Source organism: Scyliorhinus torazame, chromosome 16 (genome assembly GCF_047496885.1).
Source record: "Scyliorhinus torazame isolate Kashiwa2021f chromosome 16, sScyTor2.1, whole genome shotgun sequence".
NCBI lineage: Eukaryota > Metazoa > Chordata > Chondrichthyes > Carcharhiniformes > Scyliorhinidae > Scyliorhinus > Scyliorhinus torazame.
Genome location: NC_092722.1, coordinates 157,138,923 through 157,164,443, shown reverse-complemented (window position 1 = coordinate 157,164,443; position 25,521 = coordinate 157,138,923). Strand labels below are relative to the sequence as shown.

General features: G+C 41.3%; 2 protein-coding genes and 1 long non-coding RNA gene across 4 annotated transcripts; 2 read left to right on the top strand and 1 right to left on the bottom strand.

The window, feature by feature from the left end:
- Window positions 1–5,800: 5,800 nt before the first annotated feature.
- LOC140393161 (uncharacterized) lies at window positions 5,801–10,677 on the bottom strand. Its single transcript, XR_011935510.1, has 2 exons — window positions 10,484–10,677; window positions 5,801–5,986 (listed from the first exon to the last, which is right to left on the bottom strand). It is a non-coding gene; the product is annotated as an uncharacterized lncRNA (long non-coding RNA).
- LOC140393160 (homeobox protein HMX3-like) lies at window positions 9,982–12,114 on the top strand. Its single transcript, XM_072479276.1, has 2 exons — window positions 9,982–10,624; window positions 10,733–12,114. The coding sequence occupies exons 1-2, from the start codon at window positions 10,330–10,332 to the stop codon at window positions 11,332–11,334; spliced, it is 897 nt and encodes a 298-aa protein (XP_072335377.1). The 5' UTR covers window positions 9,982–10,329; the 3' UTR covers window positions 11,335–12,114.
- A 3,110-nt stretch (window positions 12,115–15,224) lies between these two features.
- Window positions 15,225–23,685, top strand: LOC140393159 (homeobox protein HMX2-like). Of its 2 annotated transcripts, XM_072479275.1 has the most exons (3): window positions 15,225–15,390; window positions 21,709–21,974; window positions 23,022–23,685. In XM_072479275.1, the coding sequence occupies exons 2-3, from the start codon at window positions 21,710–21,712 to the stop codon at window positions 23,561–23,563; spliced, it is 807 nt and encodes a 268-aa protein (XP_072335376.1). In that variant the 5' UTR covers window positions 15,225–15,390; window position 21,709; the 3' UTR covers window positions 23,564–23,685. The 2 variants fall into 2 exon arrangements, with proteins under 2 accessions (XP_072335376.1, XP_072335375.1); XM_072479274.1 differs by lacking the exon at window positions 15,225–15,390 and having other exon boundaries at window positions 21,349–21,974.
- Window positions 23,686–25,521: the final 1,836 nt, after the last annotated feature.

Below are 25,521 nucleotides of genomic sequence, written 5' to 3'. Positions count from 1 at the left end.
CGCTGTGAAGCCACAGTGCTCTCCACTTGTGCTACCGTGCTGCCCTGATAAGAATATAAGAATATAAGATGTCCTTTTTTTGCCACTTCTTTGGATGCCCTTATACATACATCACAGAGAGATGTTTTGTCTTTGCTCTATGCTTGAATGGCCTATTTCCACTGGGATGCCTCCACTCTTAAAATAGGCCTTCACGTTCCAGACTTGAACTTTGCACTATGAACCCTTTTGTCTCGTAATCTTTCCTGTCTTCCATCCTACCACAGCCCTTCCCTTTGGTCCCCCCCCCCCCCCCCTTCACTTTCCTCAAACCTGTTACATATCTAAGTTTTCCCAATTCTGACACAGAAACGTTGAGTCTCCTTTCTCCCTCCACAGATGCTGCCTGACCTGCTGAGTATTTCCAATGTTTACTGTTTCAATTCACTTTCCGGACTGCTGCGTGAAAGAATGGCCACTGGCTATTTGTACCAGGAGCATGGCACAAATACATGGCACAAGTATCACTTCCATCGGGAAGTAGGAACTGAAAAACTGAAAACTACTTTTTTTTAAAGACTGTCCGAACCCTACATCGGTATCCTTTTTTTCAGTCCCCTCCCCCCCCCCCCCCCCTTTCTCTCCCCTCCCCACCCCCGCCATTATTTGGTTAAACAATGATCGCTGATGGATTGACTTGGCAAACCTCTGAAAGGAGTTATTGAGTGGGCAGCCGTGAACGAATTGATTTAGTGTCAATGGATAATCATGAACCCACCAGGGCCTCAGCTTCCACTGTGCGTATTCACTTATCACCCTCACATTTTTATGACTTTGAACCATCGGTCAGCCAATTCCCCGCCACCAACATTCAGCAAAACGAAGCAGCAGCAAAGACAGAAATAAGCTAACAGACAATAACAGTCCCGGGCGGCAACTTGATTGAGGAGCCAATAACGGTGACACTTCAGAACATGTTAAGTCCCAGTTCAAATGGAAATCAGTGTGTGTACAGTTTAAGAGGAATTTGGAGTTTGGGACCAGATCCCACTCACCCAGTGCGAATGGCAGTCCTATGAATGAAGCTCCCCAAGCAGTTTATGTGTGTGTGTGGGGGGGGGGGGGGGGGGGGTTCCGTGCGGGGAGGATAAAATGATGCAAATCAGATGCAAGCTGAAGCAGAGAATTGTAGCGCCATCAACCGGTGCCAGTGCACCGTTTCTATGTTTTCCTGAGGGACACCAGGGCTTTTCTGGTAGTTTCACCGTGAATGCAGCAACACACGCTGTCCCTCCTTGTTAGCCAATTTGATGATTTGTGGAATTCATACTCACAGACATTGATAAAATGTACAGTTGACCGTGGACGTTTATAGTGGTGAAAAGCATTGATTAAAATGCAGGCAAACCAAATTGAGGGAAACATTTTAATCTATTGTCTTAGTGTTGTATCCTTCCTGTCTCTTGCAACTGACATGGCAGAGTATACTGCAAGTGTATCAGTCCCCATAACAGTTAGAATGGTGTTGTCCCAGTTTCCATCCGGGTATAAGAAGCATGCTTACCATTTCTGATAACTCTGGATAGGTTTTTAGCTTGGGGTGAAGTTTCCCGAGAAGGCGATAAGGTCAGACAGAGGCTGCAAGCGAAATGCTTGACAGCCTCATTGCGCTGCTAAACACAACTGGTGCCGTATTCAAGAGTAAATATCTCAGCAATGAGTATTGCACGAAGCCGGTTACAGGCGATCTGTACCTAAACACTTAATGTCGGAAAACGAACCAATATTTACAATTGCATGTGTGCACAGATCAATATTAAACAGGCAAATATCCGCAATGAATAACTCTCTGCCTGTGCTGATCATTCGAATGTGGATATCGGAAGACAGGCCGGGGTTCTATAATTAAACTGAGTAAATGTTCCATTTAACTTAAGCTAAATATTTTATACTTTTTTAAATGACGCGCTTTCTACAATAAATCATATGCAACTGGGTTGTACTAATTTCCCTACCGAACCTAATATGAAATGGCACAAATTGGACTTAAGCAACTTTGAAAATGTGTTGCCCTGTCTCATCGGATGTAACTAGCTTTTCCCCTTTGTGATAGTGAATTGAAATCAGCATTTAAACGATTAGTGAAATTCTATTAACCTTCTGCGTTGGAACGGACGGTTTTTCATTTCACCCCCTCACAATAATGATTTCAGACTCAAACGCTTACTTTATACTACACCTAGGACAGCTGGATTTACGCTATCGCGTTAGGATAATGGCCCGGTCTATACGCCTCGGGTTTTAATAAAATCCGAAATTCACTGTTTTCAAAGTGTCATCTTTTAAATACTAAATCCTTTTAAAGATTCATCAATAAGTGCCCCTGGTATCAGGACGAACCTTTCGATTTACAGAATTGAGGCCAGAGTAGGCTCTGGTTTGATTTCTCATTAACAGAAAGCTCGCGAGCAAGCTATTAATGACCTATATTAAGTGTTTGGTAAATGTCTGGGTATCTGTTTCCTTTACTTTTAAAAATAAATTGGAGTACCCAATTATTTTTTTCCAATTAAGGGACAATTTAGCGTGGCCAATCCACCTACCCTGCACATTTTTGGGTTGTGGGGGTGAGACCCACGCAAACACGGGGAGAATGTGCAAACTCCACACGGACAGTGACCCAGAACCTGGGACCACGGCGCCGTGAGGTCGCAGTGCTAACCCACTGCGCCACCGTGCTGCCCAGTTTCTTTACTTTTGATCAGGAGATTGGACAGACCGAGAGATAGATGCATATGCCAGGTCCAGTGTGCTCTAATCTGTGTTTGAGGAGAAACTCCTTCCTTCCTTGCCTTTTTGGAACATACCTTTCCAATTCTGATTAAACATGCATTTCACCAACAATGGGAGTAAAACGAGCCAAGCTGTCGTGTGCAAGTGTAACCGAAGGGGGGTGAAAAGTGATTACCGCCTCCATACAGAATAGTGGGACTATGTTGGGCTGATTCCACCACACTGGGCCAAAAATGTGTTGGTGCAAAAATGTGGCAATCATTGTGACAGGCTAGGCAGTGTTTGGGGATTGCAGGGGGCGGGGCGGGGGGGGGGGGGGGGTGGCAAACTATTGGGCTGCCAGAGCAAATCCCACATTAATATCATTTCAGAGAGCCTACATTTGAGTGCTATCACTGTGACAAAGTCAGGATTGTTTAGTTTCTATCCTGTAACAATGAACAACGAGTCCATCTACCGTCAAATGTCAGATACCATCTCAGATACGTTTGGATTTGGATAAATTATTTAGAAAGATATTGAGGTTAGCATTTTCTCCATTAACACATTCGCCCAGCGGATAATGATTCAAAGCTTTCATTTGGGGCATTCATCATGACTGAGCAATGATAATGCAATAATATTGAATAATTCACACCATCTGAACATTGTTTTGGTCGGATATTGCCTTTTTTGTGGATAAAGGAATTATATGACATTGCTATCGACAGCATTTCTAGTCTGCTCAGCATTATGATGATGAATATTATATCTTGGAATCATTCATATTTAAGTGTGGAAATTATGGGACCTTATTATTGACAGTATGTGCCATACCGATTCTGCCTTGTCCCCAAGGCTCGTTATCTACCAGGCCGGCCACATTGTGCTGTTCTTCCTGACTGTTTAAAATGAGTAGGGAATCCAGGACACACCGTTGCAGCTGCGTTAACGGAACACTCACGCCAGAACGAAGGGTGTAATAATCGAACAATCACCTCGCCTTTAAAATGTTAAAGGGATGGTTCCGGATCAATTTGCCCAAGCGCTAAACAGTCACGATCACAGTCATCGGGAAATAAAGGCGCGTTTGGAAAGAGATCATTGAGCTCCTGGTATCAGGCTAGTCTGCAAAGACAAATACCATTTGACAATATTCGCACCTGCAGCCAAAATCATAATAACTTCTATATTAAAAATAAAATGCACAAGACAGTAAATCACACGTGAATGTAATGTAAACTCCACTGCTGACACGTTCAGCGGTTAACTGCATGACATCTGCTGGAAGAGGATCAGAAACTGCTGTAAATGTTGTCCACATTCCACACTGCCTCGCTCTGTATTTCTAACAGCCCCTGTTTTTATTTCAGACCCGCAATGTATTCATCCCTAATTTCTAACATCTGTAGTTTGATTTCCAATTGCTTCATAAAGCAGTCAGAAAGGACACAAGTAAACGGAGTTTTGTTTCCCTCTCCGGGAGGTTCTTAATACCAGGCATGTGTAAACAAACAATTCGGTGTCATTCATCAGCTTTACAGATATGTTGGCTTAGAAAGAGAGGGCCGCGACTTTCCAAAAACGGTCTGAATAAAGTAGGTTTTGATTTCTCTTGTCGTCGTCGTCGTCCCCCCCCCCCCCCCTCCAATCAAACCAGATCGTGTCTCATGTATTTGAAAATAAATATTTCGAACGCAGCCTGTAATTTATTCATTCGCTATTTTGAGTTTGTTTCAGCTTCGTTTCTACGTCTGTTCTAGTTTACACTAACACCTAATTATGTTGAAAATAAACTATTAGGTCCTGGGGTTAAAATCTGAAGTACTTATTTTTTTCTCTCTAAATAATTTTCTGATACCTGCTGTAAACAATCTAGAAGTAGGGAAGAGTTCATCTGAGGAATTATAAGAATAGATGCTGATTCCTCCCCCCCCCCCCCCCCCCGGCCCCCGCCCCCCGCCTCCGCTCTTTTTAATTCTGGGCGTTATAATGATCTACAAGTTTAATTACACTGGCCTCATTTTCGTTCATTTATAATATTGAGTTGAAAGCGGATTTCCAATTTCCGTCGTGATCTTTCCCAAGCGTTTTTAATTGCCATCCTCAACTCGCACACATGGCGTCAAGAATGTATTAGAATCATGTTCTGGGTTTAAATCAGGCCTGAATACAGAATGATTGCAGACTCGTTATGGAGTCTTGGAACTAAGCCAAAGGTAACATAAAGAAAAAGATTTATAAAAAGGAACAAGTCCAATGCAATCATGATCCCGAGAAAGTGACAAATCCAAGATAGTCCAATCTCATAAAAACAGACACCGCAGAATGGTGCAAACTATTTTTTGTGTGCTCAGATACGATGTGTTGTATGATTCGGCAAGTTCCCTCTCAATTCATACTGAACATGTTATTCTGCTTTATGTTCCCAACAACAACAAATTAATTTACACTAGGTTTTGCTCTTTCATTTAGAATATAAGAATGTATGACGTTGACCTATAAATTACTGGAAGAAATTGTGATAAAGAAATGCATATCGACAGGGGGTGCTGTACAGGAAGCGTTCGCCACACAACGCTAATTATGAATCATTCATGTCACTCCCATCTGCAGTGTTTCTTCGCTGGAAGTGATAGAACAACTTGATCCTGAACACAACCTTTATGAATGGCTTCACCGACCTGTTGAGAGAGGTTTAGGGTTTCTCTTTTATATCATTCTGAGAACTTATGACGTACCCACCCCCCAACCCCGATTCTTCCTAAGTAAGTTATCCAGAATCACAATAGCACGATTATACAAGAGGAATAGAGCTTCTTCCAGATAGCTCCCTGCTCACAGGACACCACAAACAAATAGGATTCCGGGGTGTGGTTTCAAACTTTCACTGCAGCAGACAAAAGGTTAATTGCCCTTGGCTTACATCTGTTTCTGTCTAGTGACATGATTGTCATCTCTTTAAAAAGAAACTGGGGAAAAAAAGAGGGGAAAAGAATCATTCTCTAAAACGATATGAGTCTTCAACATTCAGGGACAACACCTAAAGTATCAAGCAGCTCTTTTATCTCTTGTTTCAAGACTTCATATTACAAAGGAGCTCCCTGATGATAAGTATCTGCTGTCAGCGAGATTGACTGCCCTGATGGACATGTTCGCGGTTTCTGATGTCTTCTCCTCAGGGGTTGTTTTAAGACCTCGAAAGCTGTACCTCTCTGATCTGTCTTTCCATAACCTGGAGGGAAATAATTAGCAAAGAAAGAAAAGTCAGTTTGCAACACGGTGGAGGGACGAACGTGATCTTCAAGCAACACCTGAGAGAACAATGCATTCCTTTAGTGAAAGTCATGTAATTAATAAGAAGGCGGCTGCTTTAAAAAAAACATTGTCCAATTTAGATGTGTAACAGTTTGTTCCTAACGGCTAATCGCCGCGTTCAAAGAAGGAACCGAAAGTCTGTTAATGATGCTTTTAAGCACATTGGTGGAACTTGTGTGAGTGCATTTGTATAACATTTAAAAATGAATTTCCAGTCAATTCGGTTTGTTTAGCTCGTGATTTTATACCGTAACCAAACTGAAGGTTTTGCCAAGCGCTCAGAGAATTCACATTAAATTATGTTTGACTTTTTTTGCAGTAAGTACATTGGCCACTGTAGAATTCTGATCTTCACATGACTCTATTGTGGTTTCACTGGCAGCATTTAGAAACCCCTATTTTCAAAGCTTTGAGTTTGGAGGGATTTGGGAACTTTGCATTACTCTTTATATGAAAATACTGCTTTGCCAAATCAAGAAGGCGACAAATTCCTTTAAACAGCATAAAGTGGTAGAATAGCTCAGGTACTGAATAAAGTGAACTATGAAAACTAATCCAGGTGCAGGGGTGATTCAAGATATCATAAATAAACATTTGCCTATACTTTTAGAGCAGCATTTTGCCTCAAACATCAATCTACTAAAGTGGGATTACAGTGTTATGGGGATAGGGTGGAGGCGTGGGCCTGGGTGGGGTGCTCTTTCCAGGGGCCGGTGCAGACTCGATGGGCCGAATGGCCTCCTTCTGCACAGTAGATTCTATAATTCTATGAAGATACACAGAAATACATCTGTGCTAACTTCTGTTTATCTGTGCCACACCGATGAAGTGAAGTTTTCTGTGATAGTTATTGTCTTTGTAAGTATAAAACAACTATGATATACCGTATCTGTGCTATTATAATACCGTCGTACTAGTCAAACGTAACTAGTAAGATGGCACTGTAATAAAATGTTTAAAGTATTAAAGAAATTTCGAACAACGATGGCATGCAAACTCCAAGACTGGAGTTTAGATATGTATATCATGATAAAGATTTTAAAATAATCTTTAGTACCCCCACACAATAAAGTTGCCAGACTTACTTAAATTCATGGTTTAGATTAGACTTGCTTGTTGGTTTGCAAAAGCTGTTTTGTTTCAAAGAAAATAATCTTAAATTGTAATCTTTCTTACACCTAAGGACAGTCTTTTTTTTTTATCGTCGCTGGTTCTTCACGTCATTGTAGCAAGTGACCACTTCAGTTCCAACCAGCGCGTAAATATTAATGTTAAAATAACTTGTTGTTACTTTCCACCATCATGGCAAACTAATTTAATCAGAATATAAATAAACCATGGAAAAGTTCCCAAAGGATAATAAAGACTAACTCGGTTAAATGGCGGATTCTAATAGATCCCTCCTCACACCGTACACATGTGCCCACAGAAACTGAGATTCATGATCTGATACCAACCGTTTCCGGTAATGGTGTCACTGGCCGCTTTTGAATGAGGATCTCGCAGGTTTCAATAGTTCTCACTGGCTCTCAGTCTACAGAGGCATCAATCAAAAGGGACCCAAACTCCTTACATATCCGCACTTCATTCAAAAGTAGTCATATCCCCACATCTCAAATTATTTGGATCACTCTTTTGTCACTTTCTTCATGGCGTCTCCCTTTAAAAGGTGCACAGTTTAGATTTGTTGGAAATTGTTGAGGAGAATGTCTCCCTTTCCCACCCGATTGCCTATGGACATTACACATTTTAAACAGTCATTCAGCAGGTGCCTTTGAATAACTGTCTGAAGCTTGGTGTATTTTTTTCTCTCTCCCTCGCATATAATCTCGCAAACAATCGCGCTCAGTCTCCTTGACAAATATTTCAGTTCGGCAGGCAAATAACTGTAGAACAAAAGAGCTTTATAAGCGTCGGCGTAATGAGGTTCGAACTTTAGAAGTAAGTCCAGTCCCCTTTTTAATGACTATAAACACGACAGTCCATCTCGTGGGTGCAGGTGATTCTCCTTTTGAAAGACAAATTAATTGCAGATGCAAATCATGAATTAATCTGCAGTCTGTAGGGAAATGCATTGTAGTTGTAATTATCATTGCAACAGCTACCTTTACTGCCCTGTGTAATCGTTAAAAAGTATTTTTCTATATAAAGTTATGCACCCATGACTCATATTCCCCATAGATTTGAGTAAATGTTTTTCTGGGTGTCACGGTGGGTAGTACTGCTTAATTTGCGTCCATTAGAACAAACAATAATGTAATTGTAATATGTGCTGAAAGATGATACATGGTGTGTGGTCGAGATGTACACACCAGTAATCAAACATAAGAGCAAAAGGCAGGTACCTGGTAGGTTAGCCCGGCCGTTTACAGTAAATTACAGCCTGCTATCCTGTGGAATGGCACTAAGTTGTGAATGTTGTCACTCAACTGAATTAAACGAAATATAACATTGGGTAAAGAACAAACGCCATGGGTTGCAAACACTGCACAGGGAATGATAACGGGTATTTCAATTTTGTACGCACACCCATCCAGTTTTGTTGGCATCTTCCACGCTGCTATGAATTATCTGCATTTTAGATAAGACCTGGACTGTTGCAATGTTTGTCTAGTGTGTGCTGTCGATCCAAACAACAAATTGACGCCTTCTATCTGTTTCCATTTCTGGAACATTATGCAAATATCTGACTAATACAAACAATGCGCCGTGTTCGGCTGCCACGTAAAGGAAACACATTAGGAATATGAAAATAAAGATAAACTAAATGGAAGCTGTAATGAAAGCTTTCAAAACAAATTCAATCAAATTCCCCTGCAACACGCCGTTATGTCGTTCAGCGAAGCGAGATGGCGGGGTGCGTAGACTGAAAGGTCTGTCGTGAGATTTGCTGCAGTATGAATTGGAAGAATAATCAAAATGCAGTCCTCAGTTGACTTTTACCAAAACCAAGTGCTGTACCTAAGAGACAGCTGATCATAAAATTGGTCTTGTTTACAGACACAGTATCTCCTCTTCCTCAATTCTCATCGTACTAAATTAATGCTATCCCGTTTTGCAAGTGCTTGTGTTACAATAGGCTTTGCCTAAAATAATATTCGAAAATACTATGCACGCCGGTGCCTGTCTTTTACAAAGTAGAAGTGTGTAAGCTATCCACGACTTTTGTGTGTGTGTGTGAGTGGTGGGTGGGGGTGGAGAGGGTTAAATTCGTCAGGTAAACAGTGAAAATGGTTCGTCTCTATTAAATGAACTGATGAGAAATACAGTACAACATTAAAATGACATATGCGAAATCCTGCTTCAATCTGAGGTCATAGCACATCCGTTCTACTTATAAATCTTCATATACAAATTGGGCTTGCTTCCATAATAAAATTATTGCTATTTCTTGCAGTGCCACACTTCATAAAATCGCGTTTTAATGTGCCATATATCCCTGGCATATAATACTTCATCACGAAAACCTCTCAAATTCTATGTCTCACTTTAAAAGCTCATGGAACAATGTAGACGTCTCTTTTTCAATGTGGCTGCTTCAAACGCAGAGAAGCTGCGTTTTCTGCATAGTGCCATCCAGCCAAGCTGGAAACTGGACTTTTAAAAACAGAGGACAAAGGCTGGAAAATAATCAATTTACAGAAACAAGGTTGTTTTTGTTTCTTCATTGGAAAATGTGCTCCCTCAATGGGTAACCAGGGTGTTGAGGCGCTCAAATTGACAAGTGGAGTAAAAACCTGGGCACTTTAAACAAATTTTCCTTACAGATGGAAATGAAGCAGCGTTTTGTGCCAATGGACAGGAGTAAGTCATTTGCCTACTGCTCGTCTAGTGGTGGTTTACAGGACGAGTTTCTTTTGTGGTATTAGTCTCGTCCTCATTTGCTGCCTAATTGGACTATATAAAGCCAATAACAGGCGAGCTCTTATAGCCTTAAGCGAAGCGCAAAGTATAGGGAGGTGGACTCATTACATGCCATTCTTTTTTTTCCCTTCGGTAATCCCATTTGCCATTGTGCGTGCCCAATCGCCGTATACTTTCTGCATTTAACTTGTATGACATTTTTATTTCATCATTATCATCTGGCGCCAGGTTGACGCTGAATGCCTCCTACTCTCTTCCAAATTGCTGTGGATTTCCAGTCTCCCCACATGCAAAAGTTTGGTGCGTTTTCCTAAACTCCCCGGGATTGTGATCGAGAGCAGGTCTGCTTTGCTGTCCGAGTCGGCTCCTCCAGTTTCTGAGCGGACTCAGGCCACCATGCCCGAGACAGCAGCGCAGGAGAGTTCCATACTGCCCAAAGAGTCATCGTTCTCCATTAAAAACCTGCTGAACTGTGATCGAAAGCCTTCGAAGCCCAAGACTTTGCTTTCGGCGGTGAAAGGGGTGGTTGAAGGCGCCACATTTTCCTTACCTCACTGCAGGGAGCCCGGCTTCCCAAGGTTTGAAATTCCGGCGCAGAGGTTTGCGCTCCCTGCGCATTATCTGGAGAGGTCCCCCGCCTGGTGGTACCCCTGCACACTGGCATCGGGGGTTCACCTGCCCAGGACAGAAGGTAAGGCATCTTTTTTTTTTGGAGCACATTCTCCTTTCTAATGCACTGTCTCTAATGGCCTGCAGCGTAACTAACAACAAGCCTTTCTCTCTCTCTCTCTCGTTTCAGCCGCAGAAAAGAGCAGCGGATGTGCCAGGGACTCGTCTCCAGACAGAGACTCCCCCGAGCCGCTCAAAGCCGAGCCGGACCGCAAAGAGAAGGACGACTCCAAAAGCCTGGAAGAGATTGTGCTGGAGGAATCGAGCGACGCGGAGGAACAAAAGAAGGAAGGCAATAACAGCGAGGACTGGAAAAAAAGGGCGGACAGCCCCGAAAGAAAGCCGTGCAGGAAGAAGAAAACTCGCACGGTCTTCTCCAGGAGTCAGGTTTTTCAGCTCGAGTCCACCTTCGACATGAAACGTTACCTGAGCAGCTCGGAGAGAGCGGGACTCGCCGCCTCGCTCCACCTCACTGAGACCCAGGTGAAGATCTGGTTCCAGAACCGCCGCAATAAATGGAAAAGGCAGCTGGCTGCCGAACTGGAAGCGGCCAACATGAGCCACGCGGCTCAGAGGATAGTCCGAGTGCCTATCTTATACCACGAGAACTCGGCTTCGGAGTCTGGGAGCCCGGGTAACGCACCAGTCACCCAGCCTTTACTAACATTCCCACATCCAGCCTACTACTCACATCCTGTAGTCACATCCGTGCCCCTCCTGAGGCCAGTCTGATCTGATTTTAATATTTAACATGCATTGCTCTTATTTTTGGGGATAAGATTAGACCTTGTAGTTTTGAAGCAACGCCACAAGAAGACCAGCTGTAAATGTCTACATTGCTCACACCCTCTAGCCTCACCTGTACCCCTTTAAGGCCAGTCTGGTTTATCAATTCATTCTCATTCTATTTAACCATGTTTTATTTTGTTTTGGTAAGGTCAAGCCATGTAGTTTTGAGAGGACCTGCTGTAAATGTCTTTTTTGTAAGTTCTAAAAGGAGTGGTGACAATGTTGTTCTTTATTATGGTTTCACGTATATGTGCAATATTGTACTAACGACGTTTTAAAGCACTGTTCTGGAGTTTCGAGGGAATCAGTGTAAGTCAAAATCCAACTTACATTGGTCTCAACTGGAATAACGTGTGACGATTAGCGCGTGGCGATTCTGAACACTATCAAATTCCTCATGTCGAGGCGCTTTAACTGAAGGACAATCAGAAGAAAATATTTAAGGTTCTGTTTATTTATTTAATAAATGTACTGTTTACGTGGTGACAACGTATTTTGATTTGCCTGGATTGTAAATTTATTGACAGAGGGCAAAAAGATAAAGTTTCTCGATTTCTACTCCACCCCGCCCCCCCTCCCCCCCCCCAGACAATAATACTGTTGTGTTTATTATTTCTGATGATTCCTCCAGATGTAACAGTTATTTGCTGCGAGAATAATGGGTGTTCTGTATGTTTTAGAGGAAAAATATGAAATAAAATATTGGCGTTTTTGATATTGTAATGCCGAATTTTGTTGAAGATTTGTTGTAAACTAAAATAAAATGTAAGCATTCCTTGTTACCCAAATGCGTAGTTTCATCCAAACACGAGCTCAAGATACAGGGGAGCAGCTGTTTGCCCAATAAAGTAACCATTTGTGGCCAAAGAAATCTACACGATATTTGCTGACACCGACACACCATCGGTTGAGAGGCCTCAACATTCATGGCGTCCATGCTTGAGAACCTAACCATTTCGCGGGAAACCAGCTGGATTGTTTATTTTTTACACAATGCATTCGTGTATCTGGATCTGAGGAATACATTATTCTACATAGCAAAGGAAACACCACCTCAGTTTTTCCACAATTATTCCGAAGCATTCTGAGTCAACCTGTTACATTCTGTAATTATACTTCCTGTGCAGTGTGGCGAGGTTGGTGAGTCACGTTTTGCAATACCATCACGTCTGATGTCTCCCTCCACGGTGTTAGTTTCCAAATCTCAGACGGCGGTTCAATAAACTAACTGCAATACAAGTTAGGAAACTGCTGAGTGGCCGCTGGTTGGCCTGCAACGCCACTTTTTTTTATTTTCAAAAGTCCTCTCAATTTACAGTGCAGAATATTGGGAGGGGTTGGCTGAGAGAATTGAAACTATTTCCAGTTAAAAGTACAACCTGTAGACCTATTTCGCAATGTCACAGTGCACTTCACTTTGCAAGTGGCTGTACACACACATACACACACACGATAGAAATATATTTAATTATGAATTGAACAATTGTCTTTCAGTTAAGTGACAGTTATTTTAATTTTAAAATGGAGCTCCTGCGAATAAAAGTTTTTATTCCGAGAGCAGTGTGATATTTAAACAGTAGCCGCAAACCAGTCGGATGCCCTTGCTGAATCAAGTACTGACTAACCGAGTTTAGTAAGCCCTTGATCGCACAGATATGTGCCGGTGCTTGTATACTGAAAATATATTTTAACCATTCCTATTTTTGCAGAAGGTCATGGTTATAGTCCTTTACAGATGAACAACTCTAGGTTATTCCGTGCGTATTTTTTATGGTTGACATCCAAGAAACCAGCAGCGTCGTGTTCTGATTTTCAGATAGCATTGCTGTTAGTTTATCGCCTGGAAGCTGTCAACAATGTTCTCAGATGATTCACAAGTGACAAGACGCTGACTAACTAGGTGGCTCTGATTGTGTTTTAATTTGTTATGTGTCATGGCTTAAAATAAACACAACAAAGAAGCCAAAAAATATGTTGCCCCTTGTGTGAAATAACAACAAAATTGTGCCTTGTGTTGTTGGCGGTACTGACTTTATGACAACAGTGTCAGCATAAACTTTTAAGGCGTTTATAGAGTAAACACTTATAAGTTTAACCAACAGAAAACAACGACTACAAATACACAAAAGTACTTTTATTTTGTATTGAGTGTCCTAAAAGTACCTTGTCTGGCCTAATCTACACTCCATCAAGCGCTGACCGATAACAACGTGGTTCTACTTATTATTTTGCACTTTGATTGCATTTTAAAATTGATCAAGTTGTAAAACGTTTCTTAACTATAAGACACTCTACAGGAGGTGGGCCTGGTGCCCTGTTGCTCACACAACTTTACTGATACAATAATTGTGTTGGATCTGATTCATCACCAACCTGTAGAAATTTACCTCTCTCAATAATCAATTCAGTTTTACATCAAAACTAAAGCAAAGTACTGCTTTCTGTCACTTTTTGATCTTTCGGTTTTGTGCGACCCGGCCCCACACCCCACTTTCGTTAGATTCTACAGCTTCAAATCAAATGTATTTCCACTAAAATGATAAGAATTAGAACTAAAATTAGATTCTAATTCAGATGATATGGCGATAAGATGAAATAGTCACACATCTGAACATGGGAGCCGTTCCAAACATATCTAAACCGTTCAAGTGCAATTCCATTTTGAAGAATTGCACTTCTTCAAAAGTATTACGATTGAAGTATTCTCCCTCTTTAAAAGTGTTTTTTTAGTAATTATGCAGGCTTCAATGTTAATGAGTTCTTTCGAGGTTTCATTCACGACAACACGTATGTTCCTTCAAACTTTCTACGCACTTTAGGTAAAAACAACGTGATTCCACCCCCATGCCTTTATGCCAATTGTATTAGAATGGTTATTGGCCCAATTAAAATATTTGCGAGAAATGGAGGCTAATTTCTTGCTTTCGACTTTCTATATCATCCATCCTTTGGAGTTCATGTTATTTTTCCTCCTCAACATCTTCGCTACCAATTGTGTTTGCCACCCATTTCCCCCACAGAAATAATTTTCCCGCTCGATACCTGAATTAATGGTCAGACAAGAACTGTTGAGGGAAATTTCATTGGAAAATGACTATGAAAGTCACCTACACAAAGCTGTATAAATTAAATGATCCCTGCTCAGGACATGCAGCAAAGCAGTCTTTACATCTTTACCACTATACCCGGGCCAGAAAGCCCTTTCATATGCGCAGTTTATCCGTCTTTCGGCAAAACTTGTTTTGAAATATAAAACTTAAGGATGCACGTTGACTTGTTTCAATTCCATTAAACATGTGAATATTTCCTTTATCAGCCATGATCTAATTGAAAGACGGAGCAGGCTCGACGGACTGAATGGCCTCCTCCTGTTCCTATGTTTATCTGTATTCACATGATCGACATTAGAGTGGTAAAGTGTACACAAATCATATACAGTTCTTTTTAAAGACTAATATCATTTACATGTGAAGGCCCGACTTGTGAAGCATTGGCCTGCGTCTCGAAAAGGATTGCAAAGTGGTGTCTTAGAAATAAGAGGCACTAAATGTACAAAGGCTCATCATAAATGTGATCAGCTTCTGCTCAGCACTTAAACGTTCCGGTTTCCAAATCTCTGCTTTTGTTTGATACATCGTCATTTCTGTAAATATGGCTGCACATACCCCCCCCCCCCCCCCCCCCGTCGTGTTTGCACTTTACACAGATATGTATTTCTTTTATTTGGTGCAAAACACAGGGACATTTTGTATAGCAAACACTCCAATCATTCCAAACAGATATAACCTTTCCATCACTCCGGAACAGTCTTCAGAACCACCATGCAGATCATTTGTAGTGAGCTTAGTTCAGCTTCGACGGCCTAGGGGTATTTTGCAGTTTAACAACTGCACTAATTTGGTCGAACTCTCCAAAATATCTGTTCAACTCCGGCATTAATCTGTGCCTATCTCTCAGAAACATTTAACCACTTTCCGGGGAAACGGTGGCATTTGATAGGTCAGTATGTTTGTTTACGAACTTTATTTGTGCATAAAATGTATTTATGTTGTTAAGAGGGACGAGATACAAAGCACCGTCGAGATAATCACGTTCCTGTATCGACCTGGGAGATGCAAACTCTGCGAGGGGCCATTAAAGAGCATTAATAGATTGGCATAGCGTTATGCTTTAGCTGGTATTGATCGCAAAATGTCTGTAAAATATTGTTTCAATGAGCTGCATTGTTCACATACGCTCTCGGAATGTTGTGACCTTGGTTTGTTGGCACAGAGGGGAAAAGGAGAGTCCAACGAGCACTCGGTACCGAGGATGCCTTCAAACGTCATCTCCAAACTCCAAATATATTGTGATATTCGTCATATGTGGTTTGGAAAAAAAATGCAGGTAAACTGCTCCTGCTGCTGAAATGTCTCCATTCGCGGTGTGCATTTCGAACCCTTGTCTCTTGTAAAGGCATCTCTCAAATAGATTTACTTAGTAATTAACCGTGCCCAACGTATTATTCTGCAGATTATATAATCAGATGTACAAAATAAACAGCAGGTTTGAAGTATGTGCTGACCAGTTGGGAAGTAGTACCTGGCTCTCCCCGGTGTTGAGCGTGAGCCCGACTGAGCATCACCGGGTCTATTATTATTTTTTAGATCCGCAGTTTAAAGAATCCTTTGCACCTCTGAGTCCCATTCGCCTCAGTGATGGAGTGTAACCATCAGATTTTCATCAAAGTTCTATTAAGTGAAACATAGGTTGCAGGGCACCTCTGATTGAAACAGTTTAAATTTTAATTGTGTTTTTAATTTGACATATAGTTGCTGAAAAGAATGACACTACACGCTACGGGGCGGTCGATTTTCTTAATTCATCCCCGAGGAATTGATGAGTCTATCAGTCCAGTAGATTGGAAACCCATTAACGCTCTATGGTTTACGCGTCTTAGGTTGTTAATTGGAACTTGATGGATTGTAGTCCTTTGATAGGCTATGCTGATCTAATCTCGATGACTTCTGTTTTCCAATAAATTACACAATTCATTTTCCAGCCCCGATTACATAAATTGTACACCTCCAGGCTCCCGTGGAATAGGGAGCCTTTTTGCAGCCCGTTGAGAGATGTCATTTGTACCAGCAACACCAAGCTTTTTGAATGAAAATCGAAACATAATCAACGTTTATACTTAGAAAATTTATTGATATCATTTTCTTCGGTAATTTCCTTATTTTAAAGTTCGACGCGCCATACATCATAATACACACGTGTAAAGGACTGTGTTTAATATTTATCGAAGCTTGATTCGCAGATCAAACTTGTTTATGACTTCATCTGTCACGGCAGGTGGAACCTTTGCAATATTATAGGCGGTCAGGAGGCTATTTCTAGCAGCATAAACCTACTAAAGATCAATTTTCATTAGTGACAATGCGCGCCTGACATCCTCTATACTTTTTTAGCGCGCCTGACATCCTCTATACTTTTTTAAGGAGGGAGGAGGGAGGATTTCATTTTCTGTGCTCTTGCAATCTGTGCTTAAAGCTTAACAGGCATGATACAGTAGCAGTGATTACAGGGCAGATTTATTCTAGGTAGGTCTCCTCTCACCCGCATACAAAAGAAAATCCCGGGCGGGGGGCACCTCACAAAGCTACAGACACAATCTACATGGCGAAGGACGGCAGAGGCGTTTTAGGATGAACCCTTTTTTTCGTGATTTTAGCTGCTCTCTTTAAGCAGATGTCCACGTTTAACAGGCTTTTAAATAGTAAAGGGTTCTCAAAATGTGCCCATTTAATATGTCAATGCAGATTTCACGCCTTATCTTTATTACCTCCAAACTCCGTTCAAACACGTCTCCCTGCTTCGCTGTAGGCAATACATCAAATGCTAAAATGTTTGCCCGTGTGCACATATGGCTACCGAATTTGGCTTTTAGCTGAGTAACTTAAAGAGAAACTTAATTATTAGGAGTTATACACGGTGTCAGCGCATTTTAAAAATATAATTTCAAACAATACTATGGCAACTCAAGTATGAGTAATGGGAACTTCGCTTCCAATATAACATTTGCAGCAAATGAAGCCGTTGGAAAATATGGAAACATATTTTTTTTTTGGCGAAGTGTGTTTTGTATTCCAAATCACATTGTTGGAAAATTCCAAATGGATTCAGATCAATTGCAGCAGCGTGTGTGATATCTCAACGAGTTGCATGACATCCGTGTTTAGAGTCTACATTAAGCACCCGGTGGATAAGTACGCTCGGTTTGTAACTTTCTGAAGCTACTCCAATTTCTGTTTGTTGTTTAAATACTGGCTGCAGCCCCAGAGCCTGACTGAGAGCGGAATGAAGACTGATCATCCAGCGCCGTTTGCAAGGGCGCGCCACGCTAACGAGCTGACACAATGATTAAAGCTGACCATTTGTAATGTGTCGCGACCCCGTGAAAGCATGAAAAGGTTAATGTGGTAGAACGGTGCAGGGCCCTCACACCTGCCGCCAGAGCAGGACAAGAGCGTACCCCCTGTCAATCAATCAATTAACCAATCCCTTTCCGCAGTCAGCTTGCAGCAGCCAGCACAATAGTCAAGTAAACAAAGTCGAACTCCAATAAGATCGATTCGGGTTTGCTACAGAGAGCTTCAATTTCAGAAACAAAGTATTAGCAGTGTCGATGTTTAATTGGCTAACACGCGGGATACGAAGAAGCGACTTTATTAGAGATGGCCTCCAAATGTGAATGCACTAGAATTAATATAATGTAAAAAAAACATTCGCTTTTGGACCAAGGTTCCCTCTTTCTCTCTCTATATGCATAAAATGTCAATCGAACTGTATTTATTAATCGATATGCTTTTTTGGCAACTGTTAAGACACAGGACTGTCAACTAAGAGATTCATAGAGGTCAGTAATTTACGAGGCGAGTGAATGTAAATAGGGTAGAAAGCATTAGTGGCAAAATTCTGCTCATCATGAAATTAAATCAGTGAAATTTTAAGTATTTGATCATTACTACCCTCTCAAAAGTTAGCTGCAATTAATCTTATGCTTACAAGGCTCCACTATATAATGAGATAATCAATAGAAGAGATCATGTTAATCTTTCGACAATCTACCAACTTTATGGGAAAGGTAGAACTGTCAGTCAAATCAGTAATGCGATACTTTGAGGAGTTAATGTACCTAGAAAGCGATTTAAATCTAATCAGCAAATTTCTAGCTTTGTGTTTATTAACCGCCCATCACCACCATTTATCAAAATCATGTCATCCTACAAACTCTGCCTGGTCAACACGGCTAATGCGTTATTTTAATGGTTCACATATCTGTGCATCAGGAAAAACTCAGATTATCGGATGGCGCATCTTATTCGATGAACCGGCTAACCATCTAGTTCCTTAATTAAACCTAGGATTCAATTAGACAGTCATAAATTCATCCATTTCTTAATGGTACATCTCCCTCAACTAATCTAGCTGCGGTGTTGGAAATTTTATCATCGATCAAGGAACTGATTAATTTATTCACTAATCAACCAACTGTCCAATGAGCACCGAGTACACCGTGTGTTCCTCACACTTGCATATCTGTTGCTGCTATTAAATACATTGTAGAGCCTTTCAATGTCCTGACAACTGCCCATGCTGCGCCACTTGTCTGTTCTATCAGATCTATTACAATTGTATCAGTAACATTTCGAGCGCGGCAAGAATGAACATAAATTGTGTTTCAAATTGTTATTGTCTGTGGATAATTAGCAACATTGCATTTTCTATGTTCGAGACATTTTGGTTTGAAGACTTGGTTCTATTCCGTATCCCTTGGTAAACTGTTAAATATACACACATTGGATGTACCGACAGAAATATAGAGCAGTCATTTGGTTCCACGTCCAGAATGTTATTTGTTCAGCTGGACATATCTTGGAGAACCCAAGCAGCGGAAACTTAATTCCAATTAGTTTGTTTCTTTCCCTGATCTCAAGAATAGAACAATGGAGTGGTCAAAACACTACAAAGTCCGTGGCGAATTAATGATCGATCCAAGCATAGAAGAGGGTTCATTTAGCATCAATTATTCAATATAGTCCATTCCAATAGGAAAGCCAAGTAACTGTATCTGGCTATTGGTAATCACAGTCCAATTGAATACTAATAACGAGTTTTAAAATACTGACATCAATTCCGATTTCTAAGTTGTTTATCTTATTTTCCTTCTGTCATATCAATAATTTGTAGAATGTCTGCTGCGATCTCATATTGCATCTTCTCCGGCGTCGCCATGATGCCTGACGCCAAGAAATGTGCACCCAATGTAATTGCTGTACCTGGTACGTGGCCCTCTAACCGCACTTAACCTTCGTTTTTAGTTAACTACAAAATCGACTGCTCATAAATTCAGTCGTGTGCCTAACAGAAGTGTTGTGCCAAACCCACCATAAAAGGAAGAAGCAACCGTTCAGTTGCTCAAATCTCAGCCTCCAATGTCAATTGTGGCTTGTGACCAGCTCCAATCATGGTACAGATTGGCGAACAGTCACATTTTGGTGAAACGGTGAAACTTAAATAACCCAACCGAAACCAGACTCACCCACCGTGATCAGTTTCCAATCAATATCCCCTCCAACTTTTTTAAAACTGATATACTGAATCTGATCATAGTTAAGTAACCAAACGTATTCAGCCATCGGTTAAGAAAACCAACGCTAGTTGTTAGTGTTTGTAGGTGCCGTTAGCCGCCAACTGATCCTTCAGCAATCATAAACCATCATTATCCAAATTCATATCAAGGTTTGTTGCTAGGTTAAGCCTGTTCGCAGCCCAAACATAACTGTTTAATCATCCACAGACGAGTAACCAGACTTGATCCAAAATGCCAATCAGTGACGATCTCGATATGCAGTCACTACATTAGGAAGCTCAGACAGCAAACCAAACTCAGTCCAAATTTTGAATGCCTTTTGTTATCCGCTAAATCGGTTACCAGTTTTCAGTGGTTTAGCTCAGTGGGCTAGACAGCTGGCTTGTGATGCAGGTTCAATTCCGGCTGTGGTTAACCATGAAGCCTTCTCAACCTTGCCCCTCGCCTGAGGTATGGTGGCCCTCAGGTAAAACCACCACCAGTCAGCTCTCCCCTCAGCCTATGGTCATCTGCGACTATGACAACTTTACCTTATACCTTTCCCTTACCAGCTTCTGACAGGGTTACAAGACTCCGGGTGAGATCATGATTGCCCCCCCCCCCTCCCCTCCCTCCAAACTAAACACAACAATAAAACTCAGCAGCAGTCGTATTTGCATTTTGTAACAAAACAAATGCTTCATGAATCAATTCCACTACTGAAACAGAACCCAACATTTTGCTGGTATCATTGTATGGCTAACTGCTCCAGTCACACCCTAGTATCTGTTCACGCCACCAATCTTCAAAACTACGTTATAGAAAGATAGAGAGAAGCCTGCACCAAATCGGGTCAAATTAGTCATAATGGAGTGAAGAATTATTCCCCAATAAGGCAAACAAAATGAATGTTGCCATTTCATTTCCATTAGTGTTCTTCATTTTCAAATTCTCCCGTAACATTTTTGAAGTGATGAACATTCAGCTTCATGGCTACACCTCCCCGCCACCCCGACGCCCCCCCCATCCGCCCCCCCCCCACGCCCCCCACAAGCCCCCACCCCCTCACCCCCCCCCCCCCCACCCACCCCCGCACCCACCCCCCACCCTCCAAATGTCCATACTCTGTCAATAAAAAGCAATATCACCAATTTAATCTATTTTTATCAGCATAGTAACTGGGTGCTGCCCTATTCCTGATTTTCGAAGAGCAATAACCAGCCTCCTCTGAGCCCAGTGTCGAGTCAGGCGGGCACACTGTCAAGTGACCTGTGCCTCAGCGAATCGTTCATTAAAACTTAAAAGCACCAAACAAATCCGAGTCACCACGTGCGCGCACTGGGGGCCGCGTCTATTGTCACACAGCATTGCATCATCTTCCTCCAAAAGCGAGAATATGTTTTAACATCACAAAACATCAACAATCAATCAAATTCTTGGGTTAACCTAATCGTCCCTCAGCTTGTGTAAAGTTCAAAATTTCCGGGACTGACTGCTGTTTTTGATTGGCTGCAGCAACTCAAACCTACATGCAAATCAGCCAACGCCAGCAGATCAATACAGGTTTACGGGGCGCAGAGAATGCATTCAGCCCGTGCATGCTCAGGGAAAACGACTGCAGAACAAAGCCACAACAATATACGCCGCCTGTCACTTCTGCAAACGATTGTAAGTAAGTTTTTTTTCTTTTCTTATGAGCACAGAATGAGTAACAAAGAGGACATCACAAAGTTTTCTCCAGCTCCGATCTCCAGCTTCACGATACAGTCCATACTTGGGACCTCCTCGGAGGAAGAACGCGCAGGTTGTAAAGACGGCGCAAAAGTAAATGTCAGGAAACGCTGCTTATCCGACTCCTCGGACGAAGAGTTAACCGAGGAAGGGTACAAAGACCTCGCCTGCTTCTGTTCTGACTCGGGCCCCACAGAGCCCTGCCGCAGACACCAGGCTATCAGCTACACTTGTGTGAGTAAGTAAAGCGAAATATTTTCTATTTATCGAGCACCATTATCCTCAACTCCTTTCAGTGTACAGTTTGGAGCAATAATTTTATTTGAGAAAGCAATGCGCTTGTCCTTAGTAACGTTCAATTACATTACCCGTTTTTACTGACATCTCTTTATGTATTGTTCCGTACAATCGGTTATTAATGTCTCTCACTCGATTTTCGCTAACGCCCAAGCAAATATCAACATTGTAAACCCATTTTAAGTCAACAATGGCTCTGCCAGAGACCGAAACTGCTGGAAACTCTCGGCAGATCAGATAACACGGTGTGGGCTCTATACGTTGGACGGATTTCGCCGTCATTTCATTTGACTCAGGGCAGAAGATACTCGCACGATTTTTCTTTGAGGCCAGCAACTTGGCATTTCAGAAAATAACACAGCCATTCCGTAACTAGAATTCGAGGAATCAAGTTGCACAGTTGCGTTATTACTGGAACACCAGGTAGAGACTGCGACAGCCGCCCTGTCTCTGCCATCAGATTGCTCTGGGATTCGAATCTATTTACATGACTCCTTATTTTAATCAAATTTAATAACGCGAATTATGATACAAATCAGGCAAGGGCTCCCTGTCCATCTTTAACACGCTGTCTACAAAGCCTGAACAATATAGGCAAGCAGCGGCATTTAGCAAAATTCGGACAGTAAGTACAGGTGAGATTGTTTCCAAATTCAACGTATAGATAGGTCCAGAGGTGGAAAATACTTTCCTTGTCAGCCAACCTTAAACATCTCCATTCCGCACGCCGCCACCTTTTATAATAGTTTTAATTGTATTTAAAGGCAGTTTCTCATTTAATGTTTCCATGCAATGATGCATTGTTGTGCATTCCAGATTGGATTAAAAACATCAAAATAAATGTGAATTATATATGTCGGTCCGTTATTCTTGCTGCGTAGAGAGCGTGTTTTTTTCATATATCAAGCGGGGTGGATAGTGAAAGGATCAGAATGACAGATTAGCTAAACTCCAACTGAGAAAATATCTTATTTTTCTGTTTTTTTAGGTAATACTAAAGGAGTTGGCACCGCTGGTCAGGAAAGTGCGGAGAGAAGGCAGCAGCAGTACCTGTCGCAAGATGGTCAGGTTTACAAGGAGGAGAAAGAAAAGAACTGCATGCAGACGTCAACAGACAGACAGAGGGAGGGAGACAGACAAGGGAATCCGACCAAGAAGAAGACTCGCACGGTTTTCTCTCGCAGCCAGGTTTACCAACTAGAATCCACCTTCGACATGAAACGTTACCTGAGCAGCTCGGAAAGAGCTTGCCTCGCCACCAGCCTCCAGCTCACAGAGACCCAGGTCAAAACCTGGTTCCAGAACCGCAGGAACAAGTGGAAGCGGCAACTGTCAGCAGAACTCGAGGCGGCCAACATGGCCCACGCATCAGCGCAGACTCTAGTAGGAATGCCTCTAGTTTTCAGAGACAATTCCCTTTTGAGGGTTCCAGTCCCCAGATCTATTGCTTTCCCAGCTCCTTTGTACTACCCAGGCAACAACCTTACAGCTCTCCCCTTCTACAATCTCTACAACAAAATTGAATATTGACATTTTCTGCTCCACGTCTCTTTATAATTGTTTAACAATTAAATTGTATATTTATATAATATCCGTATCTGTTTAAAATATATCTTTCTTATATGCAGCTACTTGCATAATTATAAAGACAACGTGCTTCTCTATAAATTGTATTAAATATACAGTGTATATATGGATTATTTTGCAGTTTCTTATTTGATAAAAATGCTTACTTAATTCTTACAATTGAAGATGGGTGCCTTATACGAAAATACTCACATCAAAATAGATTTTTCAGGATATGAAAAACACGCATGAACGACATTAAGTACTGCACTAATTTTAAGAGTACGTCTTAATGACTAATAGGAAACCACAAGGTGTTTATCTGATCTAAGGATATTGCTGAACTTTGGTGACAGGAATTCATTTTTGACATAAACGCAATTTTTTGACGAGGGAAATGAATAGCCATCAATGACGCCGACGGAATAATACACATGCTCACTGTGCATATGATACTTTTTTTTACATTGAGAGGTACTTCACTCACGCCGTCGAAAGCAACACTGACATAATGGCATTTCACAACAGGAAATTCAGACGGATGTGTATTATATGTCAAAGATAATTTAGGTACTTTTGTCCGTTTGATAAATTGACAAATAGAAAATCTGAAACAGAAAAAACAATATCACTAGCACGCTATGTGTAATGTTGCCCGAACGTTGTACTTTCAAAGCAAGTTGAATATGTTGCCATTTGCTAAACCTGACATTTCCTGTGCAATTCTCACAAGTAGTACTTCCGAATCTTCCAAGTTGTTACAAAGAATTAATACACAAACCTTACCAGAAAAAGTAATAATGCAATTACAAGGTACAATAATGGATACTTCAAATATTTTGCTTATTCTTAAATTTAGTGCCTTTGACACGAGGAACACATTTAGGTTGGCATTTTCAGGGTAATGTATTTGGGCAAAGATTAGATTAATTCAAAGTTTTTAAAAGCTTGGGAGATGGTATTTTTAAATTTAAATAATCTGTAAAGGCACCTTTTCGCGCTATTGAACTCCGTTGCAAAAATGTTAAAACGTATGTTATTATTCACTGCAACAGAATGACGATCTCAAATAATAGAAAAGGGCAAATTCTGCATTTTTGAACTAACCGCGTAGACTGAAACCAGTGGTCGAAATTTACATTTGCAGGAGACGAAACAGAGGAGGACGTCTCTTAAAACTAAACTTCAAGGGTTTACGTTATCACAGTTCAGGCACATTAATAAATTTCCATGCAAACAAACACCCAAGAATAGGAAACGCTGGAAGAGCAGCATAGATATGGTTTATGTATGTTTTTATTCTGGCCGTGCACCACTTTACAAAGCGTACATTGTCATTTCTCCCGAGTTAGCACAGACATTTTACGTTATCTAAACGATCAATCCCTTCAACTACCGTTGAAATTAACTGACGATTCTTTAATCTTAGCCCTTATGTCCAGCCTGCAACTCCACATTTCCCGCACGCCCTTCAGTTGAACATATAAATATGTGTTATCTATCAGCATAAACCAGACTACGATAATAATTATTGACGAAATGAAATGCAACATAGTTTAACCAACTGTTCAGAAGAACTAACTTCAGCTCAGGAATTTGATATGAACGCTTGTTTCTCGATAACCTTTTATCAAAACTTGGGGAGAGTAACATATTTTCTTTCCAAATTCTTACCTGTATTACGAAATAACGTATCTACAAAGAACAAAGACAAGTACAGCACAGGAACAGGCTCTTCGGCCCTCCAAGCCCGTGCCGACCAGATGCTGCCCGTCTAAACTAAAATCTTCTACACTTCCTGGGCCCGTATCCCTCTATTCCCATCCTACGTTCTATTTCTACGCCATTGGACATTAACCAAAGTAACAACAGAAATGGATCTTGTACTTGAAATGTGCATATGGACTTTTCATGTTACTGCT

Excerpts from the sequence above, each read along its gene's own strand:
- LOC140393160 (XM_072479276.1), top strand. The coding sequence starts at position 10,330 with ATGCCCGAGACAGCAGCGCAGGAGAGTTCCATACTGCCCAAAGAGTCA. Across the intron at positions 10,625-10,732 it reads TCACCTGCCCAGGACAGAAG|CCGCAGAAAAGAGCAGCGGA; the intron begins GTAAGGCATCTT and ends CTCTCGTTTCAG.
- LOC140393159 (XM_072479274.1), top strand. The coding sequence starts at position 21,587 with ATGCATTCAGCCCGTGCATGCTCAGGGAAAACGACTGCAGAACAAAGC. Across the intron at positions 21,975-23,021 it reads TATCAGCTACACTTGTGTGA|GTAATACTAAAGGAGTTGGC; the intron begins GTAAGTAAAGCG and ends CTGTTTTTTTAG.